This window comes from Aulonocara stuartgranti, assembly GCF_965226115.1.
Source record: "Aulonocara stuartgranti genome assembly, chromosome: 8".
In the NCBI taxonomy this organism is placed as follows: Eukaryota; Metazoa; Chordata; class Actinopteri; order Cichliformes; family Cichlidae; genus Aulonocara; species Aulonocara stuartgranti.
Window position 1 is genome coordinate 16647665 of NC_138959.1, and position 22145 is coordinate 16669809.

A 22145-nucleotide genomic window follows, 5' to 3' on the forward strand; every position below is an offset into this window, starting at 1 on the left:
CAAGCACCAAAACACACTTTATTATTTATTTGATAAATATTAGTCAATAACACATTTTTATCCCTTAACTGTACTGCCACACTGTAACGTCAGTAATTTCTGTTAGAAATAATAAAACTTCATATTTATTGGAAGTGGAATATTACATTCTGCAGTTGCTGAGACAAAGCAGCACTAGCAGACATTGGAGTAGCAGCAAAACAGTTTTATTGAGGGAGCACGGCCAAGAGCCAAGCACACAAACATGGGGTGTTGATCTTGTTTTGAAATGAAGACCAGCTCTACTGGAAAAACTGAAATCCACAAACTTCAAGCTCAATAATTTCCTTGATTTTGATTCCTGTAACCGCCTCTCTGGTAACCCGACTGCTTCTGCTGGTAAGATTTCTGATCTGCGGTTGTACAAAGACAACAATCATCTCATTAGTGTTCACACAAATTCATTAAATCACAACAAAAGAAGAAAAAAACAAACAAACCTCAAAACAAATCAAAACACAAAGGTGTTACACTGAAGGACTTTGCATGTTTTCTAGCAATTGCAATTGGACGAATTTAAAATAGCATCTATTGCTGAAAACATAACCCAACCTCATTAACATATGAAACAGGAAACAACCTCAGTGAAATTTAACATACCTCTCTGGTAGGATTGCTTCTGTTGGTAGCCACCTTTCTGATCTGTAATACAAATAAAAGCTCATTATCATCTAATAGCAAGATTAGCCTATGATAACAAAAGTAGACAAAGAAATGGTTCAGAAAGGTTAGAAATAAGTTCCCAAAGTACTGTGAGAACAAGATGAACTTACCCCTGTTGAAGTAACCTCCATAGACGCCCTGTTTGAGGTCAAAGACGCGCTCGTTGTTCTCCACCAAGTTGCCCAGTTTCTCTGCCAACTGCAGAGCCATGTTCTGCAGAGACGTTGGCTCAGTGCGGTGCATCACTACCGTCTGTGTGGGCTGGTCGAGTGACGCCTATTTTGAAGAGAAAAGAGGGGGACCCACATTAAGGGCAGATAAAAAGTAATCACAAATATAAACACTCAAATATAAAAGCCCCCATGAGACTGCTGTGTCTATATTTTCAGTCCACAGAACAGAAACGTCGAGTCCTACCATCAGCTCCTCGTTGATGATCATCTTGCTGATTATGCTGTGGACTGTGGGCATCTCCAATTCAAACATCTCAGACAGCGTAGCCATGCTGAAGGACAGACAAGTGTAGTAAAATTAAGGTTTGGCAGAACAGTGACCGATCATCTTTGGTCTGTGGGGAAGCTGCAGTGGTCTACAGAAATCTGTGGTTTAGTAAAGACTGATGAAACTAATACAGTGGGGCAAAAAAGTATTTAGTCAGCCACCGATTGTGCAAGTTCCCCCACCTAAAATGATGACAGAGGTCAGTAATTTGCACCAGAGGTACACTTCAACTGTGAGAGACAGAATGTGAAAAAAAAAATCCATGAATCCACATGGTAGGATTTGTAAAGAATTTATTCGTAAATTAGGGTGGAAAATAAGTATTTGGTCACCTCAAACAAGGAAAATCTCTGGCTCTCACAGACCTGTAACGTCTTCTGTAAGAAGCTTTTCTGTCCCCCACTCGTTACCTGTATGAATGGCACCTGTTTGAACTCATCATCTGTATAAAAGACACCTGTCCACAGCCTCAAACAGTCAGACTCCAAACTCCGCCATGGCCAAGACCAAAGAGCTTTCGAAGGACACCAGGAAAAGTATTGTAGACCTGCACCAGACTGGGAAGAGTGAATCTACAATAGGCAAGCAGCTTGGTGTGAAAAAATCAACTGTGGGAGCAATCATCAGAAAATGGAAGACATACAAGACCACTGATAATCTCCCTCGATCTGGGGCTCCACGCAAGATCTCATCCCGTGGGCTCAAAATGATCATGAGAACGGTGAGCAAAGATCCCAGAACCACACGGGGGGACCTGGTGAATGACCTGCAGAGAGCTGGGACCAAAGTCACAAAGGTCACCATCAGTAACACACTACAACGGCAGGGAATCAAATCCCGCAGTGCCAGACGTGTTCCGCTGCTGAAGCCAGTGCATGTCCAGGCCCGTCTGAAGTTTGCCAGAGAACACATGGATGATACAGCAGAGGATTGGGAGAATGTCATGTGGTCAGATGAAACCAAAGTATATCTTTTTGGTATAAACTCAACTCGTCGTGTTTGGAGGAAGAAGAATACTGAGTTGCATCTAGAGCTGGGCGATATGAGATTTTTTCATATCACGATATGTTTTTTTCATTTCAGGCGATAACGATATCTATCACGATATAAGCCAAATAACTATATTTGTAAGATTTAAATGTGCCGTTGCTCACATGTAAAATGTGAAATAATCAGCAGCTTGTTTTTATTTAAATATTTATTTCCCATAATAAGTTCAACAGGGTAGATGTACTTAAGGAACATGAGACTTTTTCAGATAAATAAAGGCAAATATTGCAAACTACACAAAAGGCAGCCGCTAAAGCGTTTAAGTTTCAAAATAGAACAAACAAAACAGACTAAATTGTCAATTCCACTTAGAAACAAAATATTAATTCTAAAAATAAATCTTAGTTTGTTTTACAGAAGAACAGACAAAACTTTTGTCAATATCAAATAAACTGAGAACTAAAAGGAAATTCTCAATCTCTCCTTGTTGTATAGCTGAGCTTTTCAAACAGTTTTAACAGTTACTTTAGTCTGACAAAAGCCGAATGACGAATTAGCGCTTCCAGTCAGAGACTGAGGCTACGTCCACACGTACACGGGTATTTTTGAAAACGGAGATTTTCCGTTTTCGTTTTAAAAAATAATCCCGTCCACAAATAAAGGCAGAAATGAAGGAAAACGCTGCTATGAACATGCCAAAGCAGCAGGTGGCGCTAGATTCCTAACCGTGCCGAAATGTTGGCCAATCAGAAGTCTAGAAGCCTCGGTGGGAAAAAGTAAACAAAGCTGGGGCATAGAAGCAGAACCGAGTCGTATGTGTGGACGGACAGTAACTTTGTGTATATGTAAGCATTTAAACACTGCAGAGAGTAGAATTAACAGTAACAGTATTGTAGAAATTCATTTCACCGAAACAATAACGTGGCGCACAGTGTGACGCATGCACCAGTTTATTGTATTTCCAGACTTGCTTTCGGCACATTTACAGTGCACGCTACTCTGTTTTTTGTCAGACTTGAAATAGCCGAAATACCTTCACACTACGGAACTTCTATGGCTCTTCCGTTTGACAATCTCTCCGGCATTGGAACCATCATCTGTTTTCTCTTCGGTCACGCTCGGTTGATTTTTCTAGTCGGCACACTCATTTCCTCCATTACGCGCTGGCTCCATTACCCGCTGGCTGCTTCCCAAACAAACACACGTGCGGCTTGGCACTTGTGCTGTACGTAACAAGTCACCCGACGTGACGCTGCGGCTGTGATTGGTTCGGCTCTGCGCTACTTAATTTGGATTGGCTGACCTTTTTTTTTTTTTTTTTGAGGACAAGAGCGGCGAGGTCTATCGCGATAGCTTAATTTCTCTATCGAGTAAAAGTTATATCGCGATACATATCGTTATCGTTCTATCGCCCAGCTCTAGTTGCATCCCAAGAACACCATACCTACTGTGAAGCATGGGGGTGGAAACATCATGCTATGGGGCTGTTTTTCTGCCAAGGGGACAGGACGACTGATCCGTGTTAAGGACAGAATGAATGGGGTCATGTATCGTGAGATTTTGAGCCAAAACCTCCTTCCATCAGTGAGAACTTTGAAGATGAAACGAGGCTGGGTCTTCCAACATGACAATGATCCAAAACACACCGCCCGGGCAACAAAGGAGTGGCTCCGTAAGAAGCATTTGAAAGTCCTGGAGTGGCCTAGCCAGTCTCCAGACCTCAACCCCATAGAAAATCTGTGGCGGGAGTTGAAAGTCCGTGTTGCTCGGCGACAGCCCCAAAACATCACTGCTCTCGAGAAGATCTGCATGGAGGAATGGGCCAAAATACCAGCTACTGTGTGTGCAAACCTGGTAAAGACCTATAGTAAACGTTTGACCTCTGTTATTGCCAACAAAGGTTATGTTACAAAGTATTGAGTTGTATTTTTGTTATTGACCAAATACTTATTTTCCACCCTGATTTACGAATAAATTCTTTACAAATCCTACCATGTGGATTCATGGATTTTTTTTTCACATTCTGTCTCTCACAGTTGAAGTGTACCTCTGGTGCAAATTACTGACCTCTGTCATCATTTTAGGTGGGGGAACTTGCACAATCGGTGGCTGACTAAATACTTTTTTGCCCCACTGTACATCTGTGCTCACCTGATGGAGTCGTATACACTGCTGTAGGTGAACAGATAGGTCCTCAGTGACTCTTCTTGGATTTTCCTATAGAGATTGAAAATGTGATGTCACTCAGGGGTAAAACCGCAAAGAATTCTGGGAACTCGTGGCAAGAGGTACTAGCGCACGCAGGCTTTCAATTGAAATCAGTTACACAGCGATAAAAAGAAACACAAAAAATGTCAAGAAGCTGTTGTATTATTAACTGCAATAGCCGGTCGCATGACAGCCACGGGAAGCCGACGGGTAAAGAGATCGGTTGTTATCGGATTATGTCGTTGAAGAGAAATTGTTCGAGTCCTGTTTCCGAAGTAACAAAGAGGCAACGGGTGGCCTGGATTGCAGCCATTCAAAGACAAAATATAACGTCCCAGAACACTCCAGCTCACAGGTTAGTCTGCTCCAAGCATTTCCACAAAGGTCAGTCTGCTGTTGTAGTTAATGCGTCATTTTTCTTAACATAATTGGTGATATAGGTTACAAGAAGGTCTGGTGCTGAACAGAAATTGTCGCGCTATGCTCCTTTATTTATTGTGCATAAATAGTGAATTGTCCTGACACAATATTGTGTTTCGCTTCTGTTATTATGATACATTGACAAAAACATATACTTTTATTCACAGGATAAAACAGTTGTTTTGTATCACTAATTGCCCAGTACGATTACAGCATACAGTATTATTGTCACTGCTACATTTCTGTGATGCGTACCAGAAATTATTTCTACTACTAATTAATTACCATTGAGCTCAAAGGTCCTATTAATAAACGGTTAACGAATGTGTATCTATGAGGACGATTTGTGAGACTGGTAAACTTATATGTACGATGGTCTTTACTTTCTACACGGTGCATTTCAAGGTCCTGTACCCATCCGTCGGTAAACTGTACCTGGGCTTGTTGCAGTGACCTGAAGTTACTAAACTTCACGAGTGTATGCACTCACTCAAAGAACCGTATAATTATAAATATGAGCGTGGTGAAGTTGGGCAGCACGCTAACGTATTTTGTCCCTCTGTGTGCTCGTAAGGATCTAACACTTTCACTGGTTTGATTTTTTTCCTCGTATCTTTTCTTTGACTTTTCATTAAGTCTGTCTTTGTACGGACCGGCATTGTTCTCCTTCGTTTTGTACATACCTTTTTGTGGGGCAAAGAAAAAGCAAGAATTTATTGGAACCGAAGAATGAACGTTTTGCGGTGCTGCAAATGCTTGCATTTGATGCAGGTACTTGGATTGTTTTGCCACGAGTTACCGGCATGCAATGCGCGAAAGTCACGTGGTCTGTCAATCTCTATTAAAAAAACAAAAAACAAAACATAAGGACGTCTAAGTGGGATTATCACACTGGTGAATGAACCAAGTGATGAACAGGGGCAGTGTATGCTAACCTGACGAGCATCTCGCGTACTCTCTGTGCCTCGGGGAACAGGTCCCAAACCTTACTGTTCATCTTCTCATTGATGATGAAAGAGTGGCAGGTACGCCAGTCTCCCATCTTCATGGCTTTGCTGGCTGCCACCACGTGCTCCCTCATGCTCTCTGGGGGTCCTGGAGGACAAATAAAGCTGTGGTTATCCTCTGTGGATGAAACTTCCTGCTACAACGAGCTCTCGTGATGCGTTTCGTACCTAGCAGGGGCTGTCTCTCCCCGACCCTGAGCTGGTGGTGGAACTGCTTGCTGATCATCCGGCGGCGGGCATCAAACTCATGGGCGGCCATGTAGGGTATTTCCAGCAGCATGGCTGACACCAGGTACACACACTCCAGCAGCTCCAGGTTGATGTGCATGTGGAACGGCACCTATTAGGGAGGATAAACGTCACGATGCATGTGTGTATCATCTAATGGATGTCTGACACATCAGTGTTTTAAAAATAAAGACCCAAACATTTGTCGTTTCATTACAGCCTTGATTTCACACTATTGTGGACACAGGCAGCTGGAGACACCATGGAATAGTTGGCACATTAATGTGAGGTCAAGGCCCATTTAGGGAAAAAACAAAAAAGTAACTAGTCACCAAGTGCACATGAACAATTGTATGAAATCTTCTGGAAATCTGTCCTGCAGCTGTGAGAGAGGGGCCCAAAAATTCACTCACTCACAGAGTAAATCCAGGTTACAAGCAGGTCAACACTGACAGAGAAACCAACATGTTAGTTAGAGTTAACTGCTCTGGTCAGACAGCACTTACTTGTCTTCGCTTTTCAATCTTCTCCTGCTCTGCATTCCTCTCCTGCATGTTCCTCATGAGCAGACCTTGACCCAGCAGCTCCTTGGCACGGCCAGAGGACTGAATGTCCAGCAGTGCATTGTGGGCATCTTTAATCATGCCCTGCCTAAATGCACAAATGCCAAGTTGGACCATTGTTCTGTTGTACAGGATCTGGTAGGAGGAGGGGAAAACGGTTAAAACAGGCGATCTGTATATACAACTAATAGTTAGAGTCAGAACACGTTCATATGAAGAAATAATGATTACGAGTGCCTACCTGTACAGGTGGGTCAGCGTGTTGGATGTTGTCCTGCAGGTGACTCATCAGCATCAGGTCACGTGCCTGGTACCAGCGTGAGTGCAGAGCATGGTGATATATGTGGCAGAGGATAGCACAGGTACGGATACGGTCGGTGCGATCCTTGGCGTAGATGAACTTGCAGAGGCGGTCCATGATCACAGCGCTGTCCTCTCCCTCGCTCTCCTCCTGGTCCTGCTCGGACTACACAACAGAAAATCACTTCAGCACACCATTTTACACCTTATGCATAACATTTCATTAAACATCATAAAAATAGCATCATGATGCAGATGTTTGTCAAGAAAAGAAAGTTCTGATTCTGCACAGTGCCGTCTCTCACCTTGGTCTCTCCCTGCAGGCCCAGGCTGCGTCTGTGAGCTTTGTAGTCAAACTTGTAGTAGGTGTGCATGATTCTGCGCAGGTAGACACGGCAAATTTCTTCTGTGGAGCCTTTGTTCTCCATGTAGGTGAGCAGCCGGTCAACGATGCCACAAACCCTGCCCTCATCTTTGAGATTGTCAACGTATTCTGAAGGAAGATTTTAAAAAAAAGAGAGGAAAGAATAAGCAAAATACATCCATGTGAGCAGCAAATACAGCAATACAAATTTCAAGGGTGATGTAAATCCCACATTTTAGATTGCAACCCGTTAATCCACATTTACAGTCCTAACACATTCACCCTCACAGCAGTTAATAATCGTCACTCAGGTTTTGGCACCACTCACCCTGAGAGTGGGGATCAGTGTTCTGCATGATCTTTGTAAATTCTTCATCCATCCTTTCTACCAGGGTTAAGATGCATCCGCGCACCCTGAAAGGCTAACAAATACACACAAAGAAATGAATACCAGCCCATAGTTCACAAGACAGTTGATACAAATGCAGACAGTTCAACAGCTATGTGAGTGTTTTATTAGTCTAAACTGCTTTCTTTCTTTAAGTCCACAGATTGCTTGGGGTGGATGAGTGGGATCACCTGATCGGAGACGGCCAGATTCTCGCTGTCCTCTGCGATGTTCTCTCCAATGAAGATGTTGTTGTGCTCAAAGAGAATGTCCAGCAGCTCATCTATACAATCCAGACACTTTTTCCACATGTCAGGCTAAAAAAGGAGACAAGCCAGAAGAACCATAACTCAGGAACTCATTCTTTTCAATCCAAAATGTTAAACAGCACAAATAATTTTTGTGATGACTTGCAATTTTAAGATATTTCATGTAACATGAAACACTACAGTAAATCACAGGAACCCTTTTGGTTTTGTTGATACTGTAAGAATTAAAAGCAGTGTCACTCACTTTCATGAAGGCTGCCAGGTTGGGGTTGTAGTCGTACAAGGAGGCAATAATGTTGAACTTGATCTTGACCAGGATACCTTGGCCCAAGTTATTCTCTGCAGCGATGGCTGCCAGAGCATGAAATAGCTCAATTTGAGCCGCCCTGTCAGTGAGGGAGGAGAAAAAAGAAAAAAAGGAGTCAGGATTTGTTCAGGAGAAGAATTTCTCTGAAATTCATATACTGGACATACTTCCACATGACACGCCTGGTTTTACATTGACTGGATATCAACAGTCGTGTGAATACGTAACTTTTTTAAAATATATATTTTTAAGCTTTAGGCTACGTTCACACTGCAGGCGAAAGCGCATCAAATCCGATTTTTTTGACCCTATGCGACCCATATCCGATCATGGTATGACAGTGTGAACGGCACAAATCCGATATTTTCAAATCCGATCTGGGTCACTTTCGTATGTGGTACTGAATCCGATACATATCCGATGTTTCAGAAAGCGACTGCTGTGTGAACGGTCAAGTCGCATTAAATCCGTCTTTTACGTCACTGACACAAGACTGACGCCAATTATCAGCACCGGAGAAGACATCGTGAACGCTTCCTGGCCATCCGGTGAAACTGCTGGGAAGACAACGTTGGAGAAACGTTAACATTTTATTTGTACTGTATAACCTGCAGATTCTGACAGAAATCTGTAACTATCCTTTGAAGCACCGCTCCTCTAAAACAGCAATAAGGATAACTATTACGTTATCTACATTATTATGTAAATAACAAAATAACTTAAAGCAAAAATTGGTTAACATGAAGTCCGAAGTCTTTATATTAAGGCCATCAGTCAAACAATACTGTTTGCTCTGGGTCTAAACAGAGCGCGTTGTGTGTGACGTCTTCTTTTGCGCATGCGGGCCGCTTTGAGCGTTCACACTAGAGTGCGTTTGCTGTCGCATTTTATTTGTAGTGTGAACGAGCAGACAAAAAAATTGGATTTGATCAAAAAATCGGAACTGAGCATTAAGACCTGCAGTGTGAACGTAGTCTTAGTGATAAATGCAGTCGTACCTGTCTGTAGGGCTGGGCCATATTATACCGTTCACGGTAATACCAGTATAATGTTAGGCAACGATAGGAAAATGAAATATCGCGATAGAATATGAGTAAAACGCGCATGCGCAGTGCCTTTGTTTTCATACGCACATGGCCGATTGTTGAGTGAAACAGATGAACCAGAATTGGTTTGTAAAAATGGTGCAACTTCCGTGATGTGGAACTGGTTTGGTGTTTGTCCGTCAGATACACGACAAAGCACATTTTTTTGCAGAACATGCAAGCGGCCGTCGTTATTGTCGTATTTGTCGTATTTGTCGGACTAAGATGCTCTTAAATCTGGGAGTAATCTGGGTCCTAAACTCCGTGGACTTCAGTTCAAACGAACACTGCAGCATCACTGAGCGTTAAAAACTGTCTAAATTCTTTCATCTTTAATAAAACGATCAGCATTGCTGCTTTACCAGGTGTAACTATGAAGTTTAACTTCCAGGCATCCATGAAAACAAAATGTATTACATTTAACAGAGTTAGAAGTTAGCAGGAAGCTAGCGGAAGTTAGCTCGCTAGTTTCGCTAGTTACCTAAGCATGATATAGCATGTTCTGACTGAGAGATTTCTGAAAAAATTCAAACGTACAGCTCTGCTATCACTTCCAACATAAATGAAGACAGGAAACTAAACAGCAGTGACGTTTGTAGGGTTACTGAAGTTGGGCTAGCTGGTATATAATGATGTGCTACGTAATCGCTAGCGACACAGCTATGTTAGCATAACATAAACAGTGAAGCTGGAGGAGGAACACTAACACTTTTCCACCTATAAAAGTTAACGTTAAAGTTCCTGATAGTTAGAGACAAATGCAATCGCATGGCAGGGTGCTGTAAACGGACCAAACTTCAGTCAGGAGAACAACTGAGATAATCCATCCACAATACGAGGTTAGTCATTAATGTGTATGAATGTGAGAGTGAATGAATAGTGGTATTGTAAAGCGCTTTGGGTGCCTTGAAAAGCGCTATATAAATCTAATCCATTATTATTATTAATATACTGCAACAACATGGGAATAGAGCAGCTGCCAGAGAATTCAACATTAATGAATCAATGGTACAGAAGTGGAGGAAGCAAGAAGAATGAGTTTAATAAAGTTTGATTTATCTGACTGCTTTGTTTCGCTTAATGTGCCTTATAATCCCGTGCACCTTATGGTCCGAAAAATACGTACTGCACCTCTTTTTAACTTCAGTGGATATTATATATGGTTATGCTCAGGATATGTCAGCCCATTTCTACTGGAAATGCCTTTTGGTTAAACTTTCAGCAAGGAATTTGCATTTGCACTGTTACATTTTTATAAAGCTTTAATGTACATAAAAACCAGCTTCTTATTTAAGTGAAAATAAATGGAAGGTTGTCTTTTTGCGCTAGTAATGTTGTGGAGTTGTATTTTGTCTCGCATCAATTATATCGTCGGTTATATCGTTATCGCAAATTTTCAAATATATATCGTGATAAATATTTTTGGCCATATCGCCCTGGTCTACCTGTCTGTTCCCTTTTTGCCTCTTGCTTGCAGGATCTCATTCAGCTTCTTCACCACCACCGCTGTGTTGATCTCGGTGCCTTTAGCAAACATTTTGGGTTTCTCCTGAATGGTCGCAATGGGGGAAAAAACAAACAAACTTAAAATTAAAAATACAAACAACGTGTTGAATAAACTCTTAGAGGCAAGTTTTTCTTTTTACAGTCATTGATTTTGTTAAATTAGCCAGACAATTGCATGTTGATTTTATCACTGTCATTACTATAAATGAACACGTCGGCACTGAAACACAAACAAGCTAAACTAAAATAAGAAGCAGCACCGGTGCATCTATTCTTGTCCGGCCGGCATCAAGTCCAAACAGTTTTATATTACCATCTGTTCTTTACCTTAACCAGAGGTACTCCTCCCTTAACCTTCTCCCAGCCTCCCCCGGCCTCCTCGCCTCCTTCCTCCTCAGCCTCCTCCTCAATTCGTTCTTTCTGTTTGAGCTTCTTCTTCCTCTCCTCCTTCCTGACTCCAGGCTTTTCAGTGTCCTGGGCTCTGAGGACAGACACAGTGTTTGGTAACAACACATTCACTCTACATGACTCTCTCTGCGGTAAAATTTGACTTAAAATCTAAAAAGTGTTTCAAAAGTTTTCTGAAGTATTTAGAACTTGCATACATTTTTTTGTGCAACACAAAATAGAGAAAAACTCACTTCTTGAGGAAGAGCATAGACATGGATGAGGTCTTTCCTTCTTCCTTATCAGAGGTTTCACCGCTGCTGCCTGACTGGTCTGAGCCCCAGTCTTCATCATCATCATCATCGTCATCATCTTCATCAGAGGAAGAAGACTCATCCTTAGAGGGAAAAACTCTAAATCTTAGCTCAAGTAACTGTACAAGTATTGTGTCTTTCCCACCAGATCTTCCGCTTTTCTTGCTGTAGTTTAGTTAAATGACCTCTTACCCCAGATCCCTTGGCAGACTTTAGAAACTTGGTGGCTTCTGAAGGCGCCTCAGGCTTTTTCTTCAAGAAGGACTTTGATGACACCTCTCCTTCACTGTCAGAGGACGAGCCTTGTGGACCAAAAAGACAAATCAGACGATGCTGGCTCCTTTCCCCTCAGCACCAACACACATTGATCATCTCATCATTTGCAGCTAATCTTTGTACAGCACGTGAAAATGTGACTGACTGAAGCACAGAATGAAGTAATGAAAGGGGGCAAAAAACTCTTAAACTGAGTTTTTAAGTAATAATGTACAAAGTAAACTTCATAATTTACGTAAAACATTCTAAACTTCATTAGTTATAACTGATTAATCTGCTGCTGGAGTTTCTTCTGAGTAGATTAAAAACAGTCAAAAGTTTCAACCGAACAAACTTTTAAAATCAGCTTAGTTTTTGCAGTTAAACTTCAGATTCTGTATAATATATGTATAATGTATAATATATCATGGAGCTGGACCTTCAACAGTCCTTTTTAATAAGCCCATTTTCACTGGCAGCCTACAGGTTGATGTACAAGAATGATTGATCACTCATGATGAGACTTGACACGTGCACTACACATAGACACATTTCACCTATGCCCCTATTGAATCCTATGCTTTCCGGGTTGAATCCTTTACACATAACCTGTATAAACAACCAGCTCACCAGAGTCCTCTGGCTCCTTCTCCTCCTCCTCCTCATCTGCAGACTCCTGTGGATTCTAGCAGGGAGAGAGAGACAAGACATTCTGATAACTGCTTTTTTTAAGGCTGAAATTCGTATAAATTCTAATACACCAGATTAAATAACACCAGAAGGAAGCTGCTCAGCACATTGACAGTCTTTTGACCACAGAACAGATCTGATGAGACCTAAGTTTACACCCCCCCCCCCAGAGATTCATACAATGCATAGAAAATAAACATGAAGATTTAGTCTTTGACTTTACCTCCTTGTATGCTGCTATTTCTGACTCAAAGTCTCTGTTGTACTTGCGGATCTTCTGACGCAGGGTGCTGAGAGCTTTTGCATTGTTCTTGTTCATCTTCTTCTTCCCCTCTTTATCCTCCCAAAGCTGTAAAAATAATGTTAAGTATTTGATTAGGACAAACACAATGACAATTAAATCATTAAATTGCAGTTTAATTTTTTGTCCAAGCTACTAACCTGGTTCAAGTAGTCCTCCAAGTCAGCCAGAAGGCGGATATAGAAGGGAGGAACACCCTCTTTATCCACTATATTCTTGCTTTTAAGGAAGGCTCGACAAAGCTGCTCAAACTCCTCCAGACATTTGGACATGTCTCGAATCTTCATAGCGTTGCGGATAGTCTTTATGAGGTTCGTCAACTCTTCAAACCTAAGATTCAAGAATAAATTTAGTCAAAAGAAAGAAAAAAGGGGCAAAATTTTGTATAGACTTTAAAGTTGTGACCTTTTAAAAATACCACACCAACCTTTTATCTTTGGCGCTGCGCACCACTCTTTTTGTGTCCTCCTCATCGTCGCTAAGAAGCAGCGACCTGTGAAAACCAAGTGCACAAGTCAGATCTTTACAGGAAGAACAATGTATGTGATGAGTTTGTGATGAGATTTATTCCAAGTTTCACTTACTGCTTGAAAGTGGCTCCGGGTGCCTTAGGGGTGATCTCATCGGCAGATGAGGACTCCTCTGACTCACTGTCAGACCCAGTGGCAAAAAATCGAGACATTGCTGAAGGATGCTGCCAATCTGTACAGAAAGTAATGAGTGGTATTACAAAGATGCAGCTCCAGAGTCTACATATGTTCTATCAGCACACATTCAGCTGACAAAGATAATCACTGTGCATCTAGGGCTGGGCCATATTATACCGTTCACGATAATACCGGTACAATGTTAGGCAACGATAAGAAAATGAAATATCACAATAGAATATGGGTAAAACGCGCATGCGCAGTGCCTTTGTTTTCATACAGACATGGCCAAAAAAGCACGGCGGCAACAGAGAATGATTAGGGGGAAAGTGGATTGTTGGGTGAAACGGATGAACCAGAATTGGTTTGTGAAAATGGTGCAGCTTCAGTGATGTGGAACTGGTTTGGTGTTTGTCTGACAGATACACACAAAGAACATTTTTTTTTGTAGAACATGCAAGTGGGCCGTTGTTATCCCCGTATTTGTCAGACTAAGGTGCTCGTAAATCTGGGAGTAATCTGGGTCCTAAACTCCGTGGACTTCAGGTCCAGCATCACTGAGAGTTAAAAACTGTCTAAATTCTTTCAACTTTAATAAAACGATCAGCATTGCTGCTTTACCAGGTGTAATTATGAAGTTTAACTTCCAGGCATCCATGAAAACAGAATTTATTACATTTAACGGCGTTAGAAGTTAGCAGTAAGTTATGGGAAGTTAGCTCGCTAGTTTTGCTAGTTACCTAAGCATGATATTGCATGTTCTGACTGAGAGATTTCTGAAAAAATTCAAACGTACAGCTCTGCTATCACTTCCAACATAAATGAAGACAGGAAACTAAACAGCAGTGACGTTTGTAGGGTTACTGAAGTTGGGCTAGGCAGTATGCTATGCTATGTTAGCATAACATAAACAGTGAAGCTGGAGGATGAACTCTAACACTTTTCCACTCGATAAAAGTTAACGTGAAGGTTCCTGATGGTTAGAGACATCTGCTATCGAATGGCAGGATGCTGTAAACGGACCAAACTTCAGTCAGGAGAACAACTGAGATAATCCATCCACAATACGAGGTTAGTCATTAATATACTGCAGCAACATGGGAATAGAGTAGCTGTGATAGAATACAGCATTAATGAATCAATGGTACAGAAGTGGAGGAAGCAAGAAGAATGAGTTTAATAAAGTTTGATTTATCTGACTGCTTTGTTTCGCTTTAATGTGCCTTATAATCCTGTGCACCTTATAGTCTGAAAAATACATATTTTACTTTTTTATTTGGCACACTGCAGTATAATGTTGCAAAGCACCTCTTTTTAACTTCAGTGGTTATTATACATGGTTATGCTCAGGATATGTCAGCCCATTTCTACTGGAAATGCCTTTTGGTTAAACTTTCAGCAAGGAATTTGCATTTGCACTGTTAAATTTGTATATAGCTTTAATGCACATAAAAAAACAGCTGCTTGTTTAAGTGAAAATAAATGGATGGGTTTTTTTTTGCGCTAGTAAAGTTGTGGAGTTGTATTTTGTCTCCCAGAAATTATACAGTCAGTTATGTCGTTATCGCAAATTTTCAAATATATATCGTGATATAAATTTTTGGCCATATCACCCTGCTCTATGTGCATCTATTTAAAAAAAAAAAAAAAAAAAAAAAAAAGAAGAAGCTGATGCTTTAAGTCCCTTAATCACAAAGGGGGTCACCACACTGTAGTTTGGGAGATTAAAAAAAGAAAGAAGAAAAAGACTGTATTCCCTTCCTTATGCATCCTGAAAGGGATTTGTGTCCATTCTTATTAGTGATCAGGGATCTTTTGTTCATTAAACTTGAACCACACATAATCTGCTACAGGGTTTCCCAACCTTGGCACATATTTCACATTAGAAAAAAGAAAATCACACGGTACCACACAAAAGTGTCACAAAAAGCACATTGGTAATTTTCCCCCACGCGCCAGGTATAGTGTTTGTCCCCTGTGTGATATGACCAAAATCTCTTATCCCAATATAAGACGTCCCGATAATTATATAAATCACAAAAACTTAACATTTTCCGTAAATTCTGTGAATCTCGGGCAGCTCGACTCACGTGAAGTGTTTCTAGCTGGGCGTCGTGTACCTGGAGTGGAGTGTTTTAACTAATGCATGAAACTATACATTTTTAGACATAAGTTGTAACGGCCGCTGTTTTCTTTGTGAGTATTTATTACACAGCGTTCTGCGGATAAAAGCCTATTCTAATGTTTAACTCTAAGGTTTATTCTTTAGCACCTGAACTGCTCTTTTTGGCTTCTCATCCGTAAATGCTCTCCAAACCTTTTCACGTGATTCAGTTTATTTTCAAAAGTCTCAAATGGATCTTTAGCTTTATTGTGAAAGGTTTATGTGGAACTAAACCAGCAGACGCAATGGTTTTACCGTCGTTGTTGCTAACGACAAGGCATAAAAACAGGCGCTTGTCCATCCATAGTATGGTTATATTAAATATATGAGAAAGATAGAACTTTAATAAATTAATATAGCCACTACAGTGACCATCAAAACGATGAAAAAAATATTGCCGTAAACAGTTCATTTTGCGACACCACGAAACAAACGATAGCGTAAAATGAAACGATAGAAGTTTTTATATCGTCATCCGATATATATCATTGTATCAAACAGCCCTAGTCCCCAGTATACATTTTTTTTGCTTTCTTCTACCACTACTCATGCTAGGGCCTTCATCCGGGTTGGGATTTTCTCCAAGACCCAGGTCAGACTGACTACTTTTTCTTTTAAAACATAGGGCCGATGTCCTGCAGGTTTTAGATGTGTCATTGATCCAACACAGCTGATTTAAATAGCTAAATTACCTCCTCAACATGTCTTTAAATTCTCCAGAGCCCTATTAATGGACTAATCATTTGATTCAGGTGTGTTGACCCAGGTACTAATCAGGTGGAACCAGACGATCTTCCACGGCACACCAGTTGGGAAACACTGGTCTACTATGCAACTCCACATTTGAAAATGGTAAATCCATTCAATATACTCAAACACATAAATAAAAATTTCTGGCTCCATATAGAGCATAGGTGTCAAACTCTGGCCCGCAGCCTAATTACATTTGGCCCACGAAGCCATACCAAATTACTACTAGAGCTGGCTTACTGGTATTATACAGCTAATATTGTTTAGTATTAAGCTTTGCTTGTTCCATATTCAGTTTTTCAGAAAAACTTGTCTGAGTCCATAAGAAAAGATTCATTCTTATATCTGGAGTAAGATTTTTTTCCCCCCAATAAATATTAATGTTAGCCCGCGACTTTGTTCCAGTTTTGAATTTTGGCCCACTGTGTATTTGAGCTTGACACCCCTGATATAGAGGGTGTTTTATTACTTGGACGGCGTTAAACACCCGCCAAGAATAAAATGGTAATGATGATGATGATGATGATAATAATAATAAACCTGGGACAAATAATACTGTAGGTTCCACTAAAAGTTGCTAACGTGATGGCCTATAACAGTGCTAAAACCTTTAATTTCACCCCAGCTGCTATCTGGTTGGCCAGTATTAGATAGTTATTGATGCAGCAACCGGCAAACAAGGAACCGGCGTTTCTCCAAAAGTTGATTCTGTTCATCTGGACGTAGCGTTTTCGATGGGAGAAACGTTTCATCACTCATCCAACTGACTTCTTCAGTCTCCAATGTTTCTCTTTTCTTTTGCAACTGTAGTGTGTATGATGTTTTAATTATTTTCCAGAAAAAAAAAAAACGTCCACCGGCCTTAGTGCTGACGCTTACATGCGTCTATACCGCAGACTATTTGGCTAATGCCAGCATACAGGCTAAACAGACTGGATTAGAGTGAACAAAGCAAATGAAAACCAAATTGCAGTATAGGTTACACGCCGTGCCCAAAATGCTTTACGCCAAATAAAACCAAATACAAAAAATACACAGCAGCTAACAAGGGTACAAGTTAACTGTATCATATCAGATAACGGAACACAAACGTGCCGCGGGGTTGTTGCTAAGCTAACACCCTAACAAGAAAGCATGGGGTCTCCTCGTTTGTGCAGCCGGTAAATAAGCATCGCTTAGTCACACACTCTTATCTTAAATCTTACTGAGCCAAACTCACCTACGACCGGGTGAAAGTGATGTTTCGTTTAAGCTGTTTTAAAATCCAGTTTTGCTGTATGAGCAGGCACAGAAAAGGCGTGCGGCACAACTGTTACTCGCGTGAGGACAGGAAGTGTGCTGACGTCATCACGCAAAAGGAGGACCCGGCCTTCACGGTCTACCTGGGCCGGGTCCTTCGAAGACCGAGAAGGCCGGAAGTGCGAGGCTGTGAAATTGGATAGTCTAGCCTTCAGATTTACGTCACCGCTGTCTCGGTTAGTGATGGTAAATTCGATTCTTCTTACTGAATAGAGTTTGAATGAGTCATTTGAGTCACTGAGTCAGTTGACCAGAGTGCAAAAAATTTACATTTTCACTCAAACTTAATTTGTTTCTCTTTTCATGTATATCCTACTGCTAAGATGGGTGATTGAAAAAGAAAAACAACTATTTTTATAATGCAAAAAATATTTTTTTTTGGCGTTTGTAAACTCAATCTCCTCAGTCAGGGTCAAAACTGTAGCTCTGACTGTGCCTGAGGTGATTATAAAAGGGAGACCATACCAAAGTGATGTCAGTTTGTATAGAAGTATAGAAAACATAGTTAGGGATTACATTATTTTAAAAACAGGCACAACTGTAATTGAATATTTATGGAGAAAACGGAGAGAAGCACAATAAGCCAACTTTGACTACATGAAGCAAATTTAATGAGTGTAGATGCAATTTTTTATTTTTAAATAAAAAGTGATTCTTTTTAACAAAGATGGTCTCTGGATCTGGAACACATATCAATGTTACCTGAAGGCAACTATCTCTATTTCTCTTCTCATTTTATCATCAAATATCAGACACTTTGTTACTTTCACTGGCAGTTAATGGTTTTAATTATAATTCTTTGTGTCTGTGGTTAAATTCTGTGGTTATCAGGACTCCAGGTCTCTCCTCTTAGACGCGCTGTCTCTATCCAAGAATGAGTGTTTCTGTTTGGGTGTCAAGCTGGTGAGAGGAGCCTACATGGACAAAGAGAGAAAACTAGCGATGAAAGAGGGTCACCAGGACCCCATCCATCAGAGCTGGGAGGACACCAATGACAGGCTGGTAAGACAAAACGAAAACCTCCGGAGTATAACAATCGCCAATCATTTTTGATCTTGATTCGACTCTTGATACATTTCACGTCTGCTTGAACAGTTATAACGGATGCCTTGATGTGATGCTGGACGTCATGTCGCAGGAACCTGAGCGGTACAGGTTCATAGTGGCCACTCACAACGAGGAGTCAGTGAGACGAGCTGTGACACGCTGAGACAGCAACGTAATCGAGGTGGTATTTGATGTACAGAAAATCAAAAGATTGCTTTCATATACTTTAATGTGTGAAATGCTTATCAAATTTCACAAAAAAGGAAAACATGATGCTCAGAATTTTCTGTAACCTACAGGTGAGGATTTATAAAACTAGACTTAAGCAACAGATCCAAACTTCTCTACAGACTAAGCTGCTTTTGCAAGATTTTTGTTTAAAGCATAATCGAAATGCTTTTTTCCGGTTTTTATATAATAAATATAATTTCACACACACACACACACACACACACAGTCCTCTTTATAGAGCCTCTGTAGCTTTAGTTAGCAGACAGACTGCATGTCTTTTCTTGTGAATTAAAGTATTGTACTTGTCCAAAGCATTGTACAAAATGCAATGACTTATATGTAGGCAACAAAAGATGTACCACTTTTTAATTCACCCTCAATCCACTGATAAGCATCTTAAAGCAGGTGGACTGAGACTGATTTTAATGATATGCTTTTAGTTTTCCATACATGTACTGAATTTATATTATCACTGCAAAAAAAACCCCAAACAAAAATCAAACAAAACACAACACTGTTTAATATTTATTTATTAATCTGTTAAAATAATAAAACTCCAGATTTATTCCAAGAAATTGACAGAAATGTAATATCACATTCTGCCGTTGCTGACACAAAGCAATGCTAACTGACATAGAAACAGCAGCAAAACAGTTTCATTGAGGGAGCACGGCCAAGAGCCAAACTCACAAAATGAGGTACTGATGTTGTCTTGGAATGAAGACCAGCTCTGCTGTAAAAACTGAAATCCACAAACTTCAAGCTCAGTAATTTCCTTGATTTTGATTCCTGTAACCGCCTCTCTGGTAACCCGACTGCTTCTGCTGGTAAGATTTCCCATCTGCGGTTGTACAAAGACAACAATCATCTCATTAGTGTTCACACAAATTCACTAAACTACAAGAAAAGAAGAAAAAAACAAACCACAAAGGTGTAATACTGATGGATGAATTTAAAATAGCATCTACTGCTGAAAAGAGAACCCAACCCAAATCTACCTCATTGACATAAAACAGGAAACGACCTCAGTGAAATTTAACATACCTCTCTGGTAGGATTGCTTCTGTTGGTAGCCACCTTTCTGATCTGTATGACAAATGAAAGCTAATTATCATCTAATAGCAAAAGTTGGAAAATAAATGGTTCAGAAAGGTTAGAAATAAGTTCCAGATTTAACGATCCCTAAGTACTGTGAGAACATGATGAACTTACCCCTGTTGAAGTAACCGCCATAGATGCCCTGTTTCAGGTCAGATACGCGCTCGTTGTTCTCCACCAAGTTGCCCAGTTTCTCTGCCAGCTTCAGAGCCATGTTCTGCAGAGACGTTGGCTCAGTGCGGTGCATCATCACCGTCTGTGTGGGCTGGTCGAGTGACGCCTGTTGGGAAGAGAAAAATGGGGGGATCCAAATTAAAGGCATATAAAAAGTAATCACAAATATAAACACTCTCAAATATAAAAGCCCCCATGAGACTGCTGTGTCTATATTTTCAGTCCACAGAACAGAAACGTCGAGTCCTACCATCAGCTCCTCGTTGATGATCATCTTGCTGATTATGCTGTGGACTGTGGGCATCTCCAATTCAAACATCTCAGACAGCGTAGCCATGCTGAAGGACAGACAAGCGTAGTAAAATTAAGGTTTGGCAGAACAGTGACCGATCATCTTTGGTCTGTGGGGAAGCTGCAGTGGTCTACAGAAATCTGTGGTTTAGTAAAGACTGATGAAACTAATACATCTGTGCTCACCTGATGGAGTCGTATACACTGCTGTAGGTGAACAGATAGGTCCTCAGTGACTCTTCTTGGATTTTCCTATTAAAAAAACAAAACATAAGGACGTCTAAGTGGGATTATCACACTGGTGAATGAACCAAGTGATGAACAGGGGAAGTGTATGCTAACCTGACGAGCATCTCGCGTACTTTCTGGATCTCAGGGAACAGGTCCCAAACCTTACTGTTCATCTTCTCATTGATGATGAAAGAGTGGCAGGTACGCCAGTCTCCCATCTTCATGGCTTTGCTGGCTGCCACCACGTGCTCCCTCATGCTCTCTGGGGGTCCTGGAGGACAAATAAAGCTGTGGTTATCCTCTGTGGATGAAACTTCCTGCTACAACGAGCTCTCGTGATGCGTTTCGTACCTAGCAGGGGCTGTCTCTCCCCGACCCTGAGCTGGTGGTGGAACTGCTTGCTGATCATCCGGCGGCGGGCATCAAACTCATGGGCGGCCATGTAGGGTATTTCCAGCAGCATGGCTGACACCAGGTACACACACTCCAGCAGCTCCAGGTTGATGTGCATGTGGAACGGCACCTATTAGGGAGGATAAACGTCACGATGCATGTGTGTATCATCTAATGGATGTCTGACACATCAGTGTTTTAAAAATAAAGACCCAAACATTTGTCGTTTCATTACAGCCTTGATTTCACACTATTGTGGACACAGGCAGCTGGAGACACCATGGAATAGTTGGCACATTAATGTGAGGTCAAGGCCCATTTAGGGAAAAAACAAAAAAGTAACTAGTCACCAAGTGCACATGAACAATTGTATGAAATCTTCTGGAAATCTGTCCTGCAGCTGTGAGAAAGGGGCCCAAAAATTCACTCACTCACAGAGTAAATCCAGGTTACAAGCAGGTCAACACTGACAGAGAAACCAACATGTTAGTTAGAGTTAACTGCTCTGGTCAGACAGCACTTACTTGTCTTCGCTTTTCAATCTTCTCCTGCTCTGCATTCCTCTCCTGCATGTTCCTCATGAGCAGACCTTGACCCAGCAGCTCCTTGGCACGGCCAGAGGACTGAATGTCCAGCAGTGCATTGTGGGCATCTTTAATCATGCCCTGCCTAAATGCACAAATGCCAAGTTGGACCATTGTTCTGTTGTACAGGATCTGGTAGGAGGAGGGGAAAATGGTTAAAACAGGCGATCTGTATATACAACTAATAGTTAGAGTCAGAACACGTTCATATTATCTAAATAACTCTCAAATGTTTGAAGTTTTTCAGTCCGGCTTTAAGCCGTTTCATAACACAGAGACAGCTCTCAAAGGTTATGAACGATATTCTGGTAGCGACGGACTGCGGTAAACACGTAGTGCTTATACTTCTAGATATGACTGCTGCATTCGACACAGTGGATCACGACCTGCTGATCTCTCGATTACAGCATTGTGTGGGCATTTCTGTCTTGGCACTCCTGTGGATAAAATC

General features: G+C 41.1%; 2 protein-coding genes and 1 long non-coding RNA gene across 7 annotated transcripts in view; 1 reads left to right on the forward strand and 2 right to left on the reverse strand.

The window, feature by feature from the left end:
* LOC309712822 (eukaryotic translation initiation factor 3 subunit C-like) lies at nt 1-17725 on the reverse strand. Of its 2 annotated transcripts, XM_082543946.1 has the most exons (23): nt 17566-17725; nt 13370-13487; nt 13213-13278; nt 12926-13115; nt 12708-12833; nt 12425-12479; nt 11732-11841; nt 11480-11622; nt 11166-11319; nt 10778-10881; nt 8185-8326; nt 7863-7988; nt 7612-7705; nt 7225-7412; nt 6861-7085; nt 6563-6754; nt 5997-6168; nt 5757-5916; nt 4345-4410; nt 1120-1207; nt 813-978; nt 640-681; nt 1-392 (listed from the first exon to the last, which is right to left on the reverse strand). In XM_082543946.1, the coding sequence occupies exons 2-23, from the start codon at nt 13465-13467 to the stop codon at nt 316-318; spliced, it is 2784 nt and encodes a 927-aa protein (XP_082400072.1). In that variant the 5' UTR covers nt 13468-13487; nt 17566-17725; the 3' UTR covers nt 1-315. The 2 variants fall into 2 exon arrangements, with proteins under 2 accessions (XP_082400072.1, XP_082400073.1); XM_082543947.1 differs by lacking the exons at nt 1-392; nt 640-681; nt 813-978; nt 1120-1207; nt 4345-4410 and adding an exon at nt 4976-5659 and having other exon boundaries at nt 17566-17722.
* LOC309712825 overlaps nt 14130-22145 on the forward strand; it is a 10314-nt gene continuing 2298 nt past the window's right edge. For 2 of the 3 annotated variants that reach the window (XR_014278385.1, XR_014278386.1), the window contains exons 1-4: nt 14130-14503; nt 16349-16448; nt 18477-18647; nt 18741-18873. This is a non-coding gene — a long non-coding RNA (uncharacterized lncRNA). Of the gene's footprint in view, nt 14504-16348; nt 16449-18476; nt 18648-18740; nt 19374-22145 lie in introns of those variants that run through there. The other variant, XR_014278387.1, reaches the window with a different exon arrangement.
* The window catches only part of LOC309712821 (eukaryotic translation initiation factor 3 subunit C-like), an 11676-nt gene continuing 8966 nt past the window's right edge, over nt 19436-22145 (reverse strand). For both annotated transcript variants that reach the window (XM_082543945.1, XM_082543944.1), the window contains exons 16-23: nt 21635-21826; nt 21069-21240; nt 20829-20988; nt 20673-20738; nt 20446-20533; nt 20136-20301; nt 19968-20009; nt 19436-19764 (exon numbers count right to left, since the gene is read on the reverse strand). In XM_082543945.1, the coding sequence (XP_082400071.1) occupies nt 19688-19764; nt 19968-20009; nt 20136-20301; nt 20446-20533; nt 20673-20738; nt 20829-20988; nt 21069-21240; nt 21635-21826 (963 nt within the window). In that variant the 3' untranslated portion in view covers nt 19436-19687. The remainder of the gene's footprint in view (nt 19765-19967; nt 20010-20135; nt 20302-20445; nt 20534-20672; nt 20739-20828; nt 20989-21068; nt 21241-21634; nt 21827-22145) is intronic.

Coding starts and splice junctions, on each gene's coding strand:
- LOC309712822 (XM_082543946.1), bottom strand. CDS start 13,467: ATGTCTCGATTTTTTGCCACTGGGTCTGACAGTGAGTCAGAGGAGTCC. Junction 13,116..13,212: donor CGCAGCGCCAAAGATAAAAG/GTTGGTGTGGTA, acceptor CTTGAATCTTAG/GTTTGAAGAGTTGACGAACC. Junction 12,834..12,925: donor TGGAGGACTACTTGAACCAG/GTTAGTAGCTTG, acceptor TTATTTTTACAG/CTTTGGGAGGATAAAGAGGG.